General features: G+C 41.7%; 1 protein-coding gene across 5 annotated transcripts in view; it reads left to right on the forward strand.

Moving 5' to 3' along the window:
- lrriq1 (leucine-rich repeats and IQ motif containing 1) overlaps positions 1–15,601 on the forward strand; it is a 73,290-nt gene that overhangs the window by 50,637 nt on the left and 7,052 nt on the right. For all 5 annotated transcript variants that reach the window (XR_007036302.1, XM_047353332.1, XM_047353312.1 and 2 more), the window contains one exon: positions 15,057–15,171. Coding sequence is in view for 4 of the 5 variants with exons in the window: in XM_047353332.1 (XP_047209288.1) it covers positions 15,057–15,171 (115 nt within the window). In the remaining variant the exon portion in view is untranslated. The remainder of the gene's footprint in view (positions 1–15,056; positions 15,172–15,601) is intronic.

Here is a 15,601-nt window from a genome sequence, read left to right on the forward strand (position 1 = left end):
TATCTAAAACACACAATAAGCACTTTGCAGATCAAGGGTACCCGAGAGTATGACAAGATGCAGGTTCATGTAACTGCATGCAACATATCATGATTCTCACATGCAGAATATAACAAATCCCTGGTGGGGAATGCCCTGCAGGACGAGAAACCAAAGTTCCTTCTACCTTGATAATAAATGTCTATTACAGCTAAACTATTTCAGTTAATCATATATAATCTTTTTTGTTTGTTTATTGTCTCAATAGTGTACAGGCTGTGTTGCTTGTACAGTAGTCTGATAAACAACACGAATTCTTCCTCCGTGTTTATTTTTGCACTATGGACTGATCACTCTGCTCTGACATGCAAAGATGGTTTAGAACTGTGTGGCATTCACAACCAGACCTAAAATAGAGGGAGAGTTGGAGGGAAGATAGGCGAAAGCCTGACTTTATCATGAGGGGTCGTCTCTGTTTTTCTTTCCGTTTACACCACAGTTCACCCACCCATCCCTGCTTTTTGAGCATGGTAATCTAGCACAGTGATTCCTCAACTTTGCAGCTTCTGACAAGGAATGGGCGATGTGAACTTGGATTGCAATATTTACTGCAATGATAATAAAAGTGATAAAAAGAGTTTTAAAATGATTTTGGTGACAGATTTATCTCTACATAGCGTCACAACCAGAGCCTCATAAAAATAAATAAAGCTCTATAACTAATTTTATCCATGTTGAAAAGAATTCGTTAAATTCAGCAGTTGTGCAACTGTTCCTCCAATCAGGAAACTATAATTGATTTTACCCATACTCGTCGTCTTCCGGGTCGGACCGGGTTGTAGGGGCAGCAGACTTAATAGAGACACCCAGACTTCCCTCTCCCCAGACACCTCCTCCAGCTCCCAAGGTGTTCCCAGGCCAGCCAAGAGACATGGTTCCTCCAGCGTGTCCTGGGCTTCCTCCTCTTCCAGCGGATCCAACTCACCACCAGGTGGTGATTGGTGAATAGCTCAGCCCCTCTCTTCACCTGAGTGTCTAAAACACGTGGCCGAAGTTGTGAAGACACGACTACAAAGTTGATTATTGACATTCTGCCTAGGGTGTCCTGGTGCCAAATGTACTAATGAACATTTATGCTTGGCCCGTAGGCTGAAACAACAGTCAGTGATCTGTCCTCGATCCAAAGGTGCTGGAATATAACCCTCTCAACCACCGGGGTAAACCCTGACACGAGACAGCTGAGCTGTGGGGCGACAAGCATGCCCACCCAAGCCAGCCACCACTCCCTGCGGGCCACTCCAGAGTAGAAGAGAGTCCAACCTCTCTTGATCTCTTGAGGAGCAGGGTTCCAGGGCTCACGCTGTGCGTGGAGGTGAGCTCGACTATTTCTAGGCAATATCTTGAGACCTCCAGGACAAGCTCAGGCTCTTTACCCCCAGCAAGGTGAAATTCCATGTCCCTAGAGCCAGTTGAAGCATCTGAAGATCGGATCATCAAGGTCTCCACCTTTTTCCGCTGCATAATCCTCTTTGCACCGGTCCCTCATGGCTCCCCTTGCAGATGGTGGGCCCACTGGGGGATGGCCATGCGTCTCTCGTTGAGACTTGGCCTGGCCTGGTCCTGCAATGAATAACCGGCCATCAGACACTCGCCGACGAGTCCCGACCACAAACCAGGATCCGGGATGGGACCACGGCTCCGCCGTACCAGGCAACATCACATGCCTCGTTGTGGTAGTCCTCATGAAAGCTTCTAAACCTCTCTTTGTCTGACCTGTCACCCAGAGCCTGTTTGTCATGGGAGACCCTACTAGGGGCATTTCAGCCTCGGACAACATAGTCTCTAGGTTCATTCGAGCACTCAAACCCCAACACCACGTTAAGGTGGCAGTTCAAGGAGGAGTAATAGTTTTGAATCATGTTTCAAAATGTAAATGCACTCTTTATTGATGATCAACATTAGAAAAAAAGTTCATGCAGCAAAAGTAAGAATACCAGTCATTTGTCAGTTTTTAGGGGTTGCCATTATCAATAAGAGTCCATGGTTATTATTGCTGGATAACTCATTCCTAATATATGTTTTTCTATTTTCATGACAATCAGTTGAGTATACAAACATTCATCAATCAATTACCAATATACTGTTTTTGTCAATTGTAATTTCACAGCAAGACTATGTTTTTACAATTCTATGTTTTTACAATTATTGGTTGCGTTATTTACTTTGATTGACCCAACACTTGTAGGTCTGCGATCTCCAGAGGGATCCCAACTTTGGGAAATCCTAAGCTTGCAATTTGGTAGTTGATGCAACATAAGTTTATTTTCTAGTAAGCTGCCAAACTCGATGGTGGGTTGTTTTCATACAAAATTTAAAGAAGTAAACTCCCCAGCCATTGCAGAAAATGTCCAAATATTTTATTGATTACTGTTCTACAAAGGACTGTTCATTTATGTTCCATTGGTTTGAGCTCTACTCTGCTAGCCTCATTATGTCAATAGTATGAACTTTTGTTGAATTATATCAGCTTTCCAGTGCTGACACTGGAATCATGTCTGAGTACAACACCTCTGTTGATAAAGTCTCAGCCAACTGGCAGCAAAACAATGTTTCTATCTGAATGACCTATTACTTCACAGCAATATTTCCAGCTGTTGTCGCTCCTCTCCACCCTTGTTTTCTCAAGCCATTTAACAGAACTAGAGTTGTCAAGCCTGAATTTAAAAAGCTATATCAGCTGGTCATTTAACAAGGGGTTCAGGGCCAGGAGGTCATCTGTGCTCTGATTCAAACTCTGTATTTCAGTCACTATTCTGATCCGACTGAGTGGATTCCAGTAAAGAGTGTAACTCTAACCTGCCTGATTTTAAAAGAGATGACACCTGCCGCCTTTTTACATGTTGACCTTGAACCAATGGCGACAGCAGTGATAGTGGGGGTGTGACTCCCATGTAGTGCCGTGCTTACCCTCCTCTGCTCTGACCTGTGGAAGGCACCCCCCCCCCCCCCCCCCCCCCCCCCTCATCCCCCCCTCCGGATCCTTCCCCAGTGCCCGGGGCCTCGGCAGCCCAACGCAGCCTGGCCCAGCCAGCACTCCCCGACGGGCTAACGTTTCAGGTCTTGACTCAAGCCCCTTCTGGAGATGATTAGCCCCAAACCCATGACAGATTCTTTCTAAGATATCTGACGCGGTATGTTTATTTTATCCGGGCTCTTTGTGTGGATGTCCTGGACATGAGTAACCCACTTGAAATGGGTATCGGCTTACATGTGCAAAGAGACAGACGGAGAGACAGGATGGTACAAAGCCTTGAGAAATCTTCTTTTAAGAGTAGAAAACCTAGATATAGATTACCCTGTTTTATTTAATTAGTGTCTTTCAGTGTGTGAATGCATCTTCTGATGGAGAGTGTTTCATGCCTCTGAGCGTTTCAAATAATTTCCACTTTTACTTTCCACCAACACCTTCCATTCATTGCCTGCAGACACACACTTCCACCCTGTTTCAGCCTCCCTCTTTCATCCAAACTCCAACCTCATCAAACATCTGTCCTCAAGTCACAGGAACTCACAGAGCTGTATTTTTATTCCAGCCCAGGACCTCTACCTCTTGAACACTTAACTCAGTTTCACACTTCATGTCATCAACAAAGTCAAACTGAAACCCAACCACTGTGTTTATCTCCAGCCCTCCAAAATACCTCAATCTTATAACATTTACTGCCTCTCATGTGCATTCAGTTCATGAGCTTCTATATACACTGTCTAAGGGAGTAAATCGTGTCCTCTCAATCTATGTTTAAGACGTATTTGCACACTTAAGCCTTATGCAGAGCTATTAAAGCAGTGGAGCAGTATGAGCTACAAACACAGACAGACATCCAACTAAAAACACTGAGTCAGTCAAGTCTCAGACATGCTCTAATTCATCTTCCACTTTGCACATGCCATGCACACTTAAAACAGGGCTTGTAATGCACTTTGAAATTTCTTAAATAAATGGGGTGTGCATGCAGACCACATTTAAATTTTTTATGAAGTTGGAGGTCATGCTTTTCTGGTTTATCTCAATCATACTTAAGGTACAAAAAAAAGATTTTGCAAACAAGTCTGTGCTGTATTTTGATTCCATTTTGTAAAATTTTCCCCAGAGTATGGATGTTGAAAGGTATTTTTGTCAGAACTAAGTTTTAGAGTAGAACTGCATAAATATGAGAATCCATGAGATTGTATTGCCTTGGAAAATGTAACTTTTTTCACTATTTGTCATGTTACAACCACAGACCTCAATGTATTTTGTTTGGATTCTATGTTATAGAGAAACACGAAGTAAGGTATTGTTAAGTGGAAAGAAAATGATACCTAGTTTTCAAGTGAATAAAAATCTGAAAAGTATGGTGTGCATTATTCAGTTTTACCGAGTCAATACTGACCTTGCGCTGCTTTTCACCTCTCTCTGCAATTACTGCAAGACCAAGACTTGCATCTACCAGCGTTGCACATCTAGAGACTAAAATTTCTGTTCATTTTTCTTTACAAGATAGCTCAAGCTCAGTCAGACGGGATGAAGAGTGTGTTGTGCAATAATATATTTCATTTTGGTTATTTAATATTTAACCAAACAACATTCAGTCTGCCAAATTTGAGCAATGTCATTCTCAAAACAAAACATCAAACATCTCTCCAAAATATAACAATTCAATTCAAATTTAATTGAAAAATACTTCATTAATCCCAAAGTGAAATTAAATGTTGTTGTGGCTCATATTATGAAGGTTTCTTCAAAGAGCTGTTGTAGATGCTGATGGTTGTGGGTAGGAAGGATCTCCTGTAGTGGTCTGTCTTGCAGCACATCTGAAGAAGCCTCTGACTGAAGACACTCTGTTGTTGGAGGACAGTCTCATGAAGATTACAAGTTAATTACCCTAATAACAAGTTAATAACCCTAATTACAAGTTAAAATAGTTCAATTAACAAAATCTTTAACTAGGCTAAAAACAATCCAACTAAAAACTTCCAAGCAAAAAGCAAAAAAAAAAAAAAAGATAAACAATGAGGAAAACTGCGCTGCTGCGGCTAAAAGAAAAGGTGTTTTGTTGGTGGTTCCATGAGATCATGGGGATTCCAGCTGTGACCACTCCTTCATAGGCTGTATTAAAATTAGGTAAATGCAGTGGATTTAGGGATTCAGTGTTTTTTAACCGGGTTTCTTTGTTTGTGTACAGTTCAGTCCCTATTTCATCCCATGGCTAGGTCACAACAAGTGTCTGTGAACATCAATTTCTCCACTGATTCTTAATTAGATTTTTGTCTGGATGCCAAATAGGTAATTCTAGGACATACACATTCCTGATTAAAATCTTTTTTGACTGGGAAAACAGTGACAAGTAATTGGTTTGCAAGTCCAACTTCAAAATGCCAAAGGATAAGGCAAAGCAAGGTTATTTGTATATCACCATTCATACACAAGACAATCAACAATTCTTACAGAAAATCAAATAAAAGACATTAAAATATCAAAAACTTTGAATTTAAATAGAGGGCTGAAAATATCAAACACTTAAAAGTGCTGCATTAAACGAAACAAATGTTAAAATTTAATTATAAATCACATAAATAGCTAAAAAATATTTAAAATCACTATCCATGGATTGTTATACACTGCAAGACCATCACTGGCTGTTTATTAATCTCACACATCACTCACTTATTTAATATCAGGCAAACCGTTCATACCTGAGATTCTTTGTTAGAAAGCTGCAAAAACAGTAATGTTTACAGTCCTGATTTAAAGGAGCCTGTCAGGATCTGCACCTGCTTTTGTTTCTCTTCACGTTTCAACTGTATTTAAGTTCTGGGTTTCTGTTTCCTTGTTGCTGGATTCTTCTGTTGTACTGCTCCTCTGGTGCCTGCTCCCTAAGTTTGTACATTTGTAAGTTTATCATCTCCTTATTTGAATATGGTAAATGGACTGAACTTATAGAGTGCATTTCCAGTCATACAGACCACTCAAAGCGCTTTACACTAGAGCCACATTCACCCAATCACATTCACTAACGCTCTCACAATCATACACCGATACACAGATCGGTAGGCAACTTGAGGTCAAGTGCCTTGCTCAGGGGCATCGACATTGACATATGGCAGGAGGAAGCTGGAATCAAACCCACTACCTTCTGATTGCAAGACAACTACTCTTCCGACTGAGCCACAGTTGCCTCACCATGCGTCTGCCATGGTCCAGTTGCTGCTTTGATCCTCCACAAACCTCAATATTGACATAGAAATCCAGCCAGAAGAAGGAACAAGCAACAGGAGTAGAGGTAATTACTCTTTTTGAGTATTTCCGTGAGGCAGAGAAGTTCTGGTGCACCGGTCCTGGTGCTCAAGGCTGACGATTCCACCACCTTGAAGCGGCCTGCGATGCAACAGTTCCTCTCTGTTTCCACAGAGCAGACCACCATCTCCACGCCAGGGTCTCCGAAATACATGCCGCACCTCACAGCCTCCCTCGGAGCCCGACACTTCACACCTACACAGGCACGACCACAGCCTGCTCCCCAGCTCTAGTGTAGGCTTTTGGTGGATGATCCAGCTTATTTGGCTGTGGAGTCAGTGGCTGAGCCAGATATTTTGTTTGCTGTCCCGGAGCCTGTTTCACTGCGCCTCAAGGCCTCAGAGCCTGCTCCTCACTGTCTCCCTGCACCAGAGCCTGCGTCATGCTGCCCCCGAGGACCAGTCCCCGCTTTTGGCCTCAGGCTGCTTTAGTCCCTGAGTTCTCTGAAAAGGGTGTCCAGGTGGACCCTCCCATGCTCCAGTTCAATTCAATTCAGTTTTATTTATATAGCGCCAATTCACAACACATGTTGTCTCAAGGCACTTCACAACAGTCAGGTTAATACATTCCAATTAATCCTAACAATTGAACAGTGCAGTCAGAGTTAGATTTTTATTCAAATTGGATAAAAGGTTTTTCTATCTAAGGAAACCCAGCAGATTGCATCCAGTCAGTGACTTGCAGCATTCCCTCCTCCTGGATGAGCATGTAGAGACAGTGGACAGTCACTGGCGTTGACTTTGCAGCAATCCCTCATACTGAGCATGCATGTAGCGACAGTGGAGAGGAAAAACTCCCTTTTAACAGGAAGAAACCTCCAGCAGAACCAGGCTCAGTATGAGCGGCCATCTGCCACGACCGACTGGGGGTTAGAGAGAACAGAGCAGAGACACAAAAAGAACACAGAAGCACTGATCCAGAAGTACTTTCTATGGGAAGGAAAAGTAGATGTTAATGGATGTAGCTCCTTTAGTCGTTTCACCTAGAAAGAAAGAACAGATAAACTCTGAGCCAGTTTTCAAGGTTAGAATCTGAAAGAGAGCACATATAATTAGTTACAGTAAAAGCTCAGTCAATTTCCATGTCTAGGAGAGAGAAAGGGTTAAACACTAAAAGACAGGGCCATGTGGATCATTGGTAGAGGGTGAGCATTAAGTTGTTGTCAGCAGAAGCTCGGACGATTCCCCTCTCCAGAAAGGTGTCACAGGTAGACACAGAGCCAGGCCAGGTGTAGCTTCTAGGAAGAGAAAAGAGAGAACAAGGTTAAAAGCTGAAATAACAGTAAATAATGCAAAATTGGAGAGTAGTGTGAGAATGTAGCGAAGAGGGTGAAAGTGGTCATTATGTCCTCCAGCAGCCTAAACCTATAGCAGCATAACTACACAGATAGTTTCAGTTCAGATTATTTAGTTAAACGGCGCTTATTTACAACAATGTCGTCTCAAGGAACCTCACAAAGTGTCCCACTGATGGTCATTGTTATACTAAAAACCACAATGATTGGGATACCTCTCTCTGTCAGACTGATCACAACCATCAGAAAAGAGAAGGGGTCACACAGGTAGCAGAAATGGAGGGTGTGTTTGCACCTCAACCATAACTGAGCCGGATTTAGGCTAAACCTGACTCCCCCTTACTCCAACCAACAGGGACGGAGGAAGGCTCCCTCCCTGGTAAACTAAGCCACTTTAACTATAAGCTTTATCAAAAAGGAAAGAAGACAGAAGTTGTCGTCTTTGGACCCGAGTCTTTGAAAAAGAAACTTAGTCAATCAATTCATGTGGTTGGCTTTAAATTGGCCTCTGGTAATAAAGTAAAAAACCTTGGTGTTATTTTTGACCAGGACGTGTCATTTAAATCCCATGTTAAACAGGTTTGTAGGATTTCCTTCTTCTACCGCCGGAAAAAATTAGAAGTATCCTGTCCAGGGGTGAACCTGAGAAACTGCTCCATGCATTTGTTACTTAAAGGCTAGACTATTGTAATTCTTTATTATCTGCATGTCCACAAAATGCAGTTAAAAGCCTTCATCTTATCCAAAATACTGCAGCAGGAGTTCTGATGAAAATTAAAAAGAGAGACCATACAGGGGTTGGACAATGAAACTGAAACACCTGTCACTTTAGTGTGGGAGGTTTCATGGCTAAACTGGACCAGCCTGGTAGCCAGTCTTCATTGATTGCACATTGCACCAGTAAGAACAGAGTGTGAAGGTTCAATTAGCAGGGTAAGAGCACAGGTTTGCTCAAAATATTGAAATGCACACAACATTATGGGTGACATACCAGAGTTCAAAAGAGGATAAATTGTTGGTGCACGTCTTGCTGGCGCATCTGTGACCAAGACAGCAAGTCTTTGTGATGTATCAAGAGCCACGGTATCCAGGGTAATGTCAGCATACCACCAAGAAGACGTACCACATCCAACAGGATTAACTGTGGACGCAAGAGGAAGCTGTCTGAAAGGGATGTTCGGGTGCTAACCCGGATTGTATCCAAAAAGACATAAAACCACGGCTGCCCAAATCATGGCAGAATTAAATGTGCACCTCAACTCTCCTGTTTCCACCAGAACTGTCCGTCAGGAGCTCCACAGGGTCAATATACACGGCCGGGCTGCTATAGCCAAACCTTTGGTCACTCATGCCAATGCCAAACGTCGGTTTCAGTGGTGCAAGGAGCGCAAATCTTGGGCTGTGGACAATGTGAAACATGTATTGTTCTCTGATGAGTCCACCTTTACTGTTTTCCCCACATCCGGGAGAGTTACGGTGTGGAGAAGCCCCAAAGAAGCGTACCACCCAGACTGTTGCATGCCCAGAGTGAAGCATGGGGGTGGATCAGTGATGGTTTGGGCTGCCATATCATGGCATTCCCTTGGCCCAATACTTGTGCTAGATGGGCGTGTCACTGCCAAGGACTACCGAACCATTCTTGAGGACCATGTGCATCCAATGGTTCAAACATTGTATCCTGAAGGCAATACCGTGTATCAGGATGACAATGCACCAATACACACAGCAAGACTGGTGAAAGATTGGTTTGATGAACATGAAAGTGAAGTTGAACATCTCCCATGGGCTGCACAGTCACCAGATCTAAATATTATTGAGCCACTTTGGGGTGTTTTGGAAGAGCGAGTCAGGAAACATTTTCCTCCACCAGTATCACGTAGTGACCTGGCCACTATCCTGCAAGAAGAATAGCTTAAAATCCCTCTGACCTCTGTGCAGAACTTGTATATGTCATTCCCAAGACGAATTGACGCTGTATTGGCCGCAAAAGGAGGCCCTACACAATATTAATAAATTATTGTGGTCTAAAACCAGGTGTTTCAGTTTCATTGTCCAACCCCTGTATTTCTCCTATTTTAGCTTCCCTTTATTAGCTCTGTTAAATCCAGAAGATAATTTAAAATTATCCTTCTTACATATAAAGCCCTTAATAATCAAGCTTCGTCATACATCAGACATACAATTGTTCCATATGTCCCTAACAGAGCACTTCATTCTCAGACTACAGGTTTACTGCTGGTTCCTATAGTTTCAAAAAATAGAATGGGAGGCAGATATTTTAGTTTTCAGGCTCCTCTCCTGTGGAACCAGCTCCCAGTTTTAGTCCATGAGGCAGATGCCCTGTCAACTTTTAAGATAGGCTTAGAACTTTCCTTTTTGATAAAGCTTATATTTAGAGTGGCTTAGGTTTTCCTGGCCTATCTTTGTAGTTATGCTGCTATAGGTTTAAGCGGCTTGAGGACATAATGACCACTTTCCATCACTGCTACATTCTCCTACTGCTCTCCAATTTTGCATCATTTGCTGTTATTTCAGCTTTTAACTGTATTTTATCTCTCTGTTTTTTCTGTTCCTAGAAACTACACCTGGCTAGCTCTGTGTTTTAGCTGTTACACCTTCCTGGAAGAGGGCATTGGCTGGGCTACTGCTGCCAACAACTTATTGTTCTCCTTCTATGGATGATACACTTGGCCTTGTCTTTTAGTGTTTAACCCTGTCTTTCTCCTAGACATACAGGTCCTTCTCAAAAAATTAGCATATTGTGATAAAGTTCATTATTTTCCATAATGTCATGATGAAAATTTAACATTCATATATTTCAGATTCATTGCACACTAACTGAAATATTTCAGGTCTTTTATTGTCTTAATACGGATGATTTTGGCATACAGCTCATGAAAACCCAAAATTCCTATCTCACAAAATTAGCATATTTCATCCGACCAATAAAAGAAAAGTATTTTTAATACAAAAAACGTCAACCTTCAAATAATCATGTACAGTTATGCACTCAATACTTGGTCGGGAATCCTTTTGCAGAAATGACTGCTTCAATGCGGCGCGGCATGGAGGCAATCAGCCTGTGGCACTGCTGAGGTCTTATGGAGGCCCAGGATGCTTCGATAGCGGCCTTTAGCTCATCCAGAGTGTTGGGTCTTGAGTCTCTCAACGTTCTCTTCACAATATCCCACAGATTCTCTATGGGGTTCAGGTCAGGAGAGTTGGCAGGCCAATTGAGCACAGTGATACCATGGTCAGTAAACTATTTACCAGTGGTTTTGGCACTGTGAGCAGGTGCCAGGTCGTGCTGAAAAATGAAATCTTCATCTCCATAAAGCTTTTCAGCAGATGGAAGCATGAAGTGCTCCAAAATCTCCTGATAGCTAGCTGCATTGACCCTGCCCTTGATAAAACACAGTGGACCAACACCAGCAGCTGACACGGCACCCCAGACCATCACTGACTGTGGGTACTTGACACTGGACTTCTGGCATTTTGGCATTTCCTTCTCCCCAGTCTTCCTCCAGACTCTGGTACCTTGATTTCCGAATGACATGCAGAATTTGCTTTCATCCGAAAAAAGTACTTTGGACCACTGAGCAACAGTCCAGTGCTGCTTCTCTGTAGCCCAGGTCTGGGGAATGCGGCACCTGTAGCCCATTTCCTGCACACGCCTGTGCACTGTGGCTCTGGATGTTTCTACTCCAGACTCAGTCCACTGCTTCCGCAGGTCCCCCAAGGTCTGGAATCGGCCCTTCTCCACAATCTTCCTCAGGGTCCGGTCACCTCTTCTCGTTGTGCAGCGTTTTCTGCCACACTTTTTCCTTCCCACAGACTTCCCACTGAGGTGCCTTGATACAGCACTCTGGGAACAGCCTATTTGTTCAGAAATTTCTTTCTGTGTCTTACCCTCTTGCTTGAGGGTGTTAATAGTGGCCTTCTGGACAGCAGTCAGGTCGGCAGTCTTACCCATGATTGGGGTTTTGAGTGATGAACCAGGCTGGGAGTTTTAAAGGCCTCAGGAATCTTTTGCAGGTGTTTAGAGTTAACTCGTTGATTCAGATGATTAGGTTCATAGCTCGTTTAGAGACCCTTTTAATGATATGCTAATTTTGTGAGATAGGAATTTTGGGTTTTCATGAGCTGTATGCCAAAATCATCTGTATTAAGACAATAAAAGACCTGAAATATTTCAGTTAGTGTGCAATGAATCTAAAATATATGAATGTAAAATTTTCATCATGACATTATGGAAAATAATGAACTTTATCACAATATGCTAATTTTTTGAGAAGGACCTGTAGGTATTGGCTGAGCTTTTGCTGTGACTAACTGTATGTGGTCTTTCCTCCTATAGACATGAAAACTGACTCAGAGCTTATCTGCTTAGCAGTGTTTCTCTCCGAGATGAAGCCACTAAAGGAGCCATTATTGCATTTAACGTTTTACTTTTCTTTCAGAAAATACTCCTGGATCAGTGCTTCTCTGTTCTTTTGTACATATGCTGTTTTCTTAAACGCCGAGTCGGTCCTGACAGATGGCAGCTCACACTGAGCCCGGTTCTGCTGGAGGTTTCTTTCTGTTAAAGAGGAGGTTTCCTTTCCACTGTCGCAACATGCATGCCCGGTATGAGGGATTGCTGCAAAGTTAACGACAGTGCAAGCGATTGTCCAATGTCACTACACGCTCATCCAGGAGGAGTGAATGCTGCAAGTCACTGACTTGATGCAACCTGCTGGGTTTCCAATTTGAATAATAAACTAAATCTGAATTCATTGTTTGATAACTGGGATCAATTGGAGTGCATTTACTTGACTTGGAATCTTTATGATTTGATTGAACTGACAACCTGTGTTGTGAATTGGCGCTATATAAATAAACTGAATTGAATTGATTTCATCTTTCCAAAGGACATGGTATCAACAGCTTTATTGTTTGTCAAGATGCAACTTTGCTAACCTAAGTCATACCACCGTGTTCTTTTGTGAAGGAATTGGGTTTCTTTTAATGGAACATTCAAAAAAGGCATACATCAGTTTTTTTCTGATCAGTATTTCACCTGCTAGTTGAGGCCTTAGATGCCACACTTGAATTTAATTATTTCTCTGTCATGATTTGGCTTTGTGAAGGACTCAAATGTAGATATATACTGAGGTGAAGCTGACTACTTTAATAATAAAAATAAACATGAACTTACACAATGGTCTTGCACAGGGATAACAGACATGAAATGGAACGGGCACGGAATGAGCTGCAGAGCAACAGACATAATAACAGAGAGAAAGAGAGTAACAGAAGAATCCAGCAGTAAACAGAAAAATGTCAAGGGCTTAAATACTGAGGTAGAGGTGGAAGATGACAAAGAAACAAAATGAGCTAATTAGAGAAAATGTGGAACAGCTATTGTAGAAGGAAAGCAGGGAAGCTGAGCGGGGAGACTAATTAACATGAGTGGAACTGAACTAACAAAAGCTACTAACCCAAGGGGAAAAGTCTTTCACTGTGGAATCAGTTGTGTGCTTTTATACAGTTGGCATAAGATCTAAATCATTTCAGAACGCTGACAGGTAGGGATTAAGTATAACTTGGTTTTACAATGTGTAACTGTACTTTAGATATCCAAATGCATAAATTGGAAGTACATACAATTTTCTGTTAATTTGATCTTTTTTTAAAATGACAACGGCTTCATAATGTCAGCAATCACAATATAACTCAAAAGTAACTCTATAGCAGCATTCAATTTGCTGTTACTTAGAAGTGCAAAGATCACATTTTCCCCAGGAGATAACCAAGGTTGGACCTGCCCATGCTGATCCTGACATATTCTGCTTCTTTCTTATTATAAGAACTATAAAACATTAAAGAGGAACACATTTTTTGAAGGTTCTTTAATAGAATTAATAGTTTGGCATCTAACAGAATTACACAAGATGATCCGTCAGCATTTTATTTTTATTTTTAAACAAATGAATGCTTGCTACTACATGCTGTTGATAGATGTTTTTATAGACCAAAAATGGTGCGAAATCTTTTGATTAATTTAATTAACAGGAAAAAGGATTTTTTTCAACATAAATATAGGAAATTAATCATTTTTAGTATCTGATCTTCTGGCCTCTGATCAGTGATCAGAGCAAATCAAGGAAAAATAGTCTGATTCTGACCTCTGGCCCACGAATTGGTTCATCTCTACTGTATTTACTGAACTGCCTCTGATCCATTTGTCCCAGCATTGGTTTCTACAGTGAAAATAAAACGGACAATGCTCAATGGTATCTAACTTGTTAGTTAATCTTTTTTGGTCAACCGTGGGCCAAAACCTCTTGATGTCCTTCTCTTCCTCCTCCACAGCTTTCTGATTGAGAGTTCTTTCCTTGTCAGTAGGCAGTAGATCACTTAATGTGCTTAAGAGCCCCGTTAAATAGCCGTGACTCCTACAGGCCCTATCTTGATGTCCTGCAGGGGCACTGGAGGGGGATTCGGGAGGTTGGAGGAGGTCAGGAATGAGTTTTGTGGCTTCTGAAGGGAGAAGAGAAAAAGAGACAGGTCGGGAGCTGGGGTGGGGACCAACATGCTACAGGAAGGAAGCATTAATGCAGAGTGTATTTCACAGAATTCATCATGGATTACTTACACACACTGAGATTCATATTGATTGTAAAGTATCGTTAGCTGCTTTAAAACTATCCATATAAATAAAGTCAATCAGTTGGTCAATGGTAATTATTTAATTACTTTAATGTCCAGTTTAAGAGAAAGTAACTGCAGAAACATCTGTAGCAATTTGGGCTGCAAATGTCTCTCTCAACTCTTGGAAGTGCATCTAGCTATTTCCTGGCCTTTGTTGCCCCGAGGGGAGGAATCCATCACTTGACATTTTTAGTGGGGCCTTTCAATTAATCTATGAAAACTGTAAAGCCTTTCTCTCCTTTTTACAGCTCCACAAAAGCAAGTTAATCGCTTAAATAAATGCATCATTTGTTCCAGCACCGGGCTGTCAAAATTCATTATCAGTTTACACCCATCCACAGCAGCTGTACTGTCACTGCAACGTAAATGTTGTCTTTGAATTATGGCCTTATTATAGGATTTCAGCAGAACTCGTAAATCAGCAGACTGTCAGATTTCTCTTTGGAACAAACTTGTGACATGTTTCTTTGATTTGCTTTCACGAAGAGCTACAAGGCCTTACAAAACTGTAGAGACTTTCTTTAGAATCATTTGGACAGTTTAAATATATCACATAACCTTCTGAACAAATGTACCAAAACCAATAGAACGAGTGAAAGTTTTCACAGATCTTTGCCTGTGTGGACAAACCTGGCTGTTATTAGATTTCCAATGATAAGCCTGCGCTGTCTATAAAAGTTTCCATATCACTTAAACAGGTTAAAAAAAAGTACAAACTTCTCACATTGCTTTTCTGGGTTCTGTTGTGTGCAGTTGGCGAGGCCCAGTTCGGTCTTCAGCCAGCAGAGCAAATGGATCAGATGAGGTGGCAACAAGCTCAGCAAGAACTGCAGACACAGGTCGCTCTGCCTGACTGGCACTCAGAGAGGTGAGGGGCTTTACGTTGCTGGTAAATATGTGTAGTAGAGTTAAAACACATTCACCTTTGTCCCAAGCTAGGAATGTATTGTTTTTTTTTTGTTTTTCAAAATCACTAGTGCTGTACTTATTAGTATCCCTAAACATTTCTCCCAAAAAAATCTAACTTGTTCAACTTTTTCAAAATATTTCAATTTTTCAACAACTGGATGAGGAGCTACCACTGTCCTACCATGTCTTTCATACTGTATATTTCTGCGCTGCTGCTACAGCCCCTAATCCACACAGACTGCAAATAACACGAATAAGCAAGAATGGCGAAATTTGAAGGATTTGCGATGATTCTTGGAATTTTGCAAATATTCGGGTCTAATCTAACGCCGTAAAATTCTGTTATGACACAAGAATAGTCAAGAATTCAGTACGATTTATAAGAATGT

This window comes from Girardinichthys multiradiatus, chromosome 2, assembly GCF_021462225.1.
Source record: "Girardinichthys multiradiatus isolate DD_20200921_A chromosome 2, DD_fGirMul_XY1, whole genome shotgun sequence".
NCBI lineage: Eukaryota > Metazoa > Chordata > Actinopteri > Cyprinodontiformes > Goodeidae > Girardinichthys > Girardinichthys multiradiatus.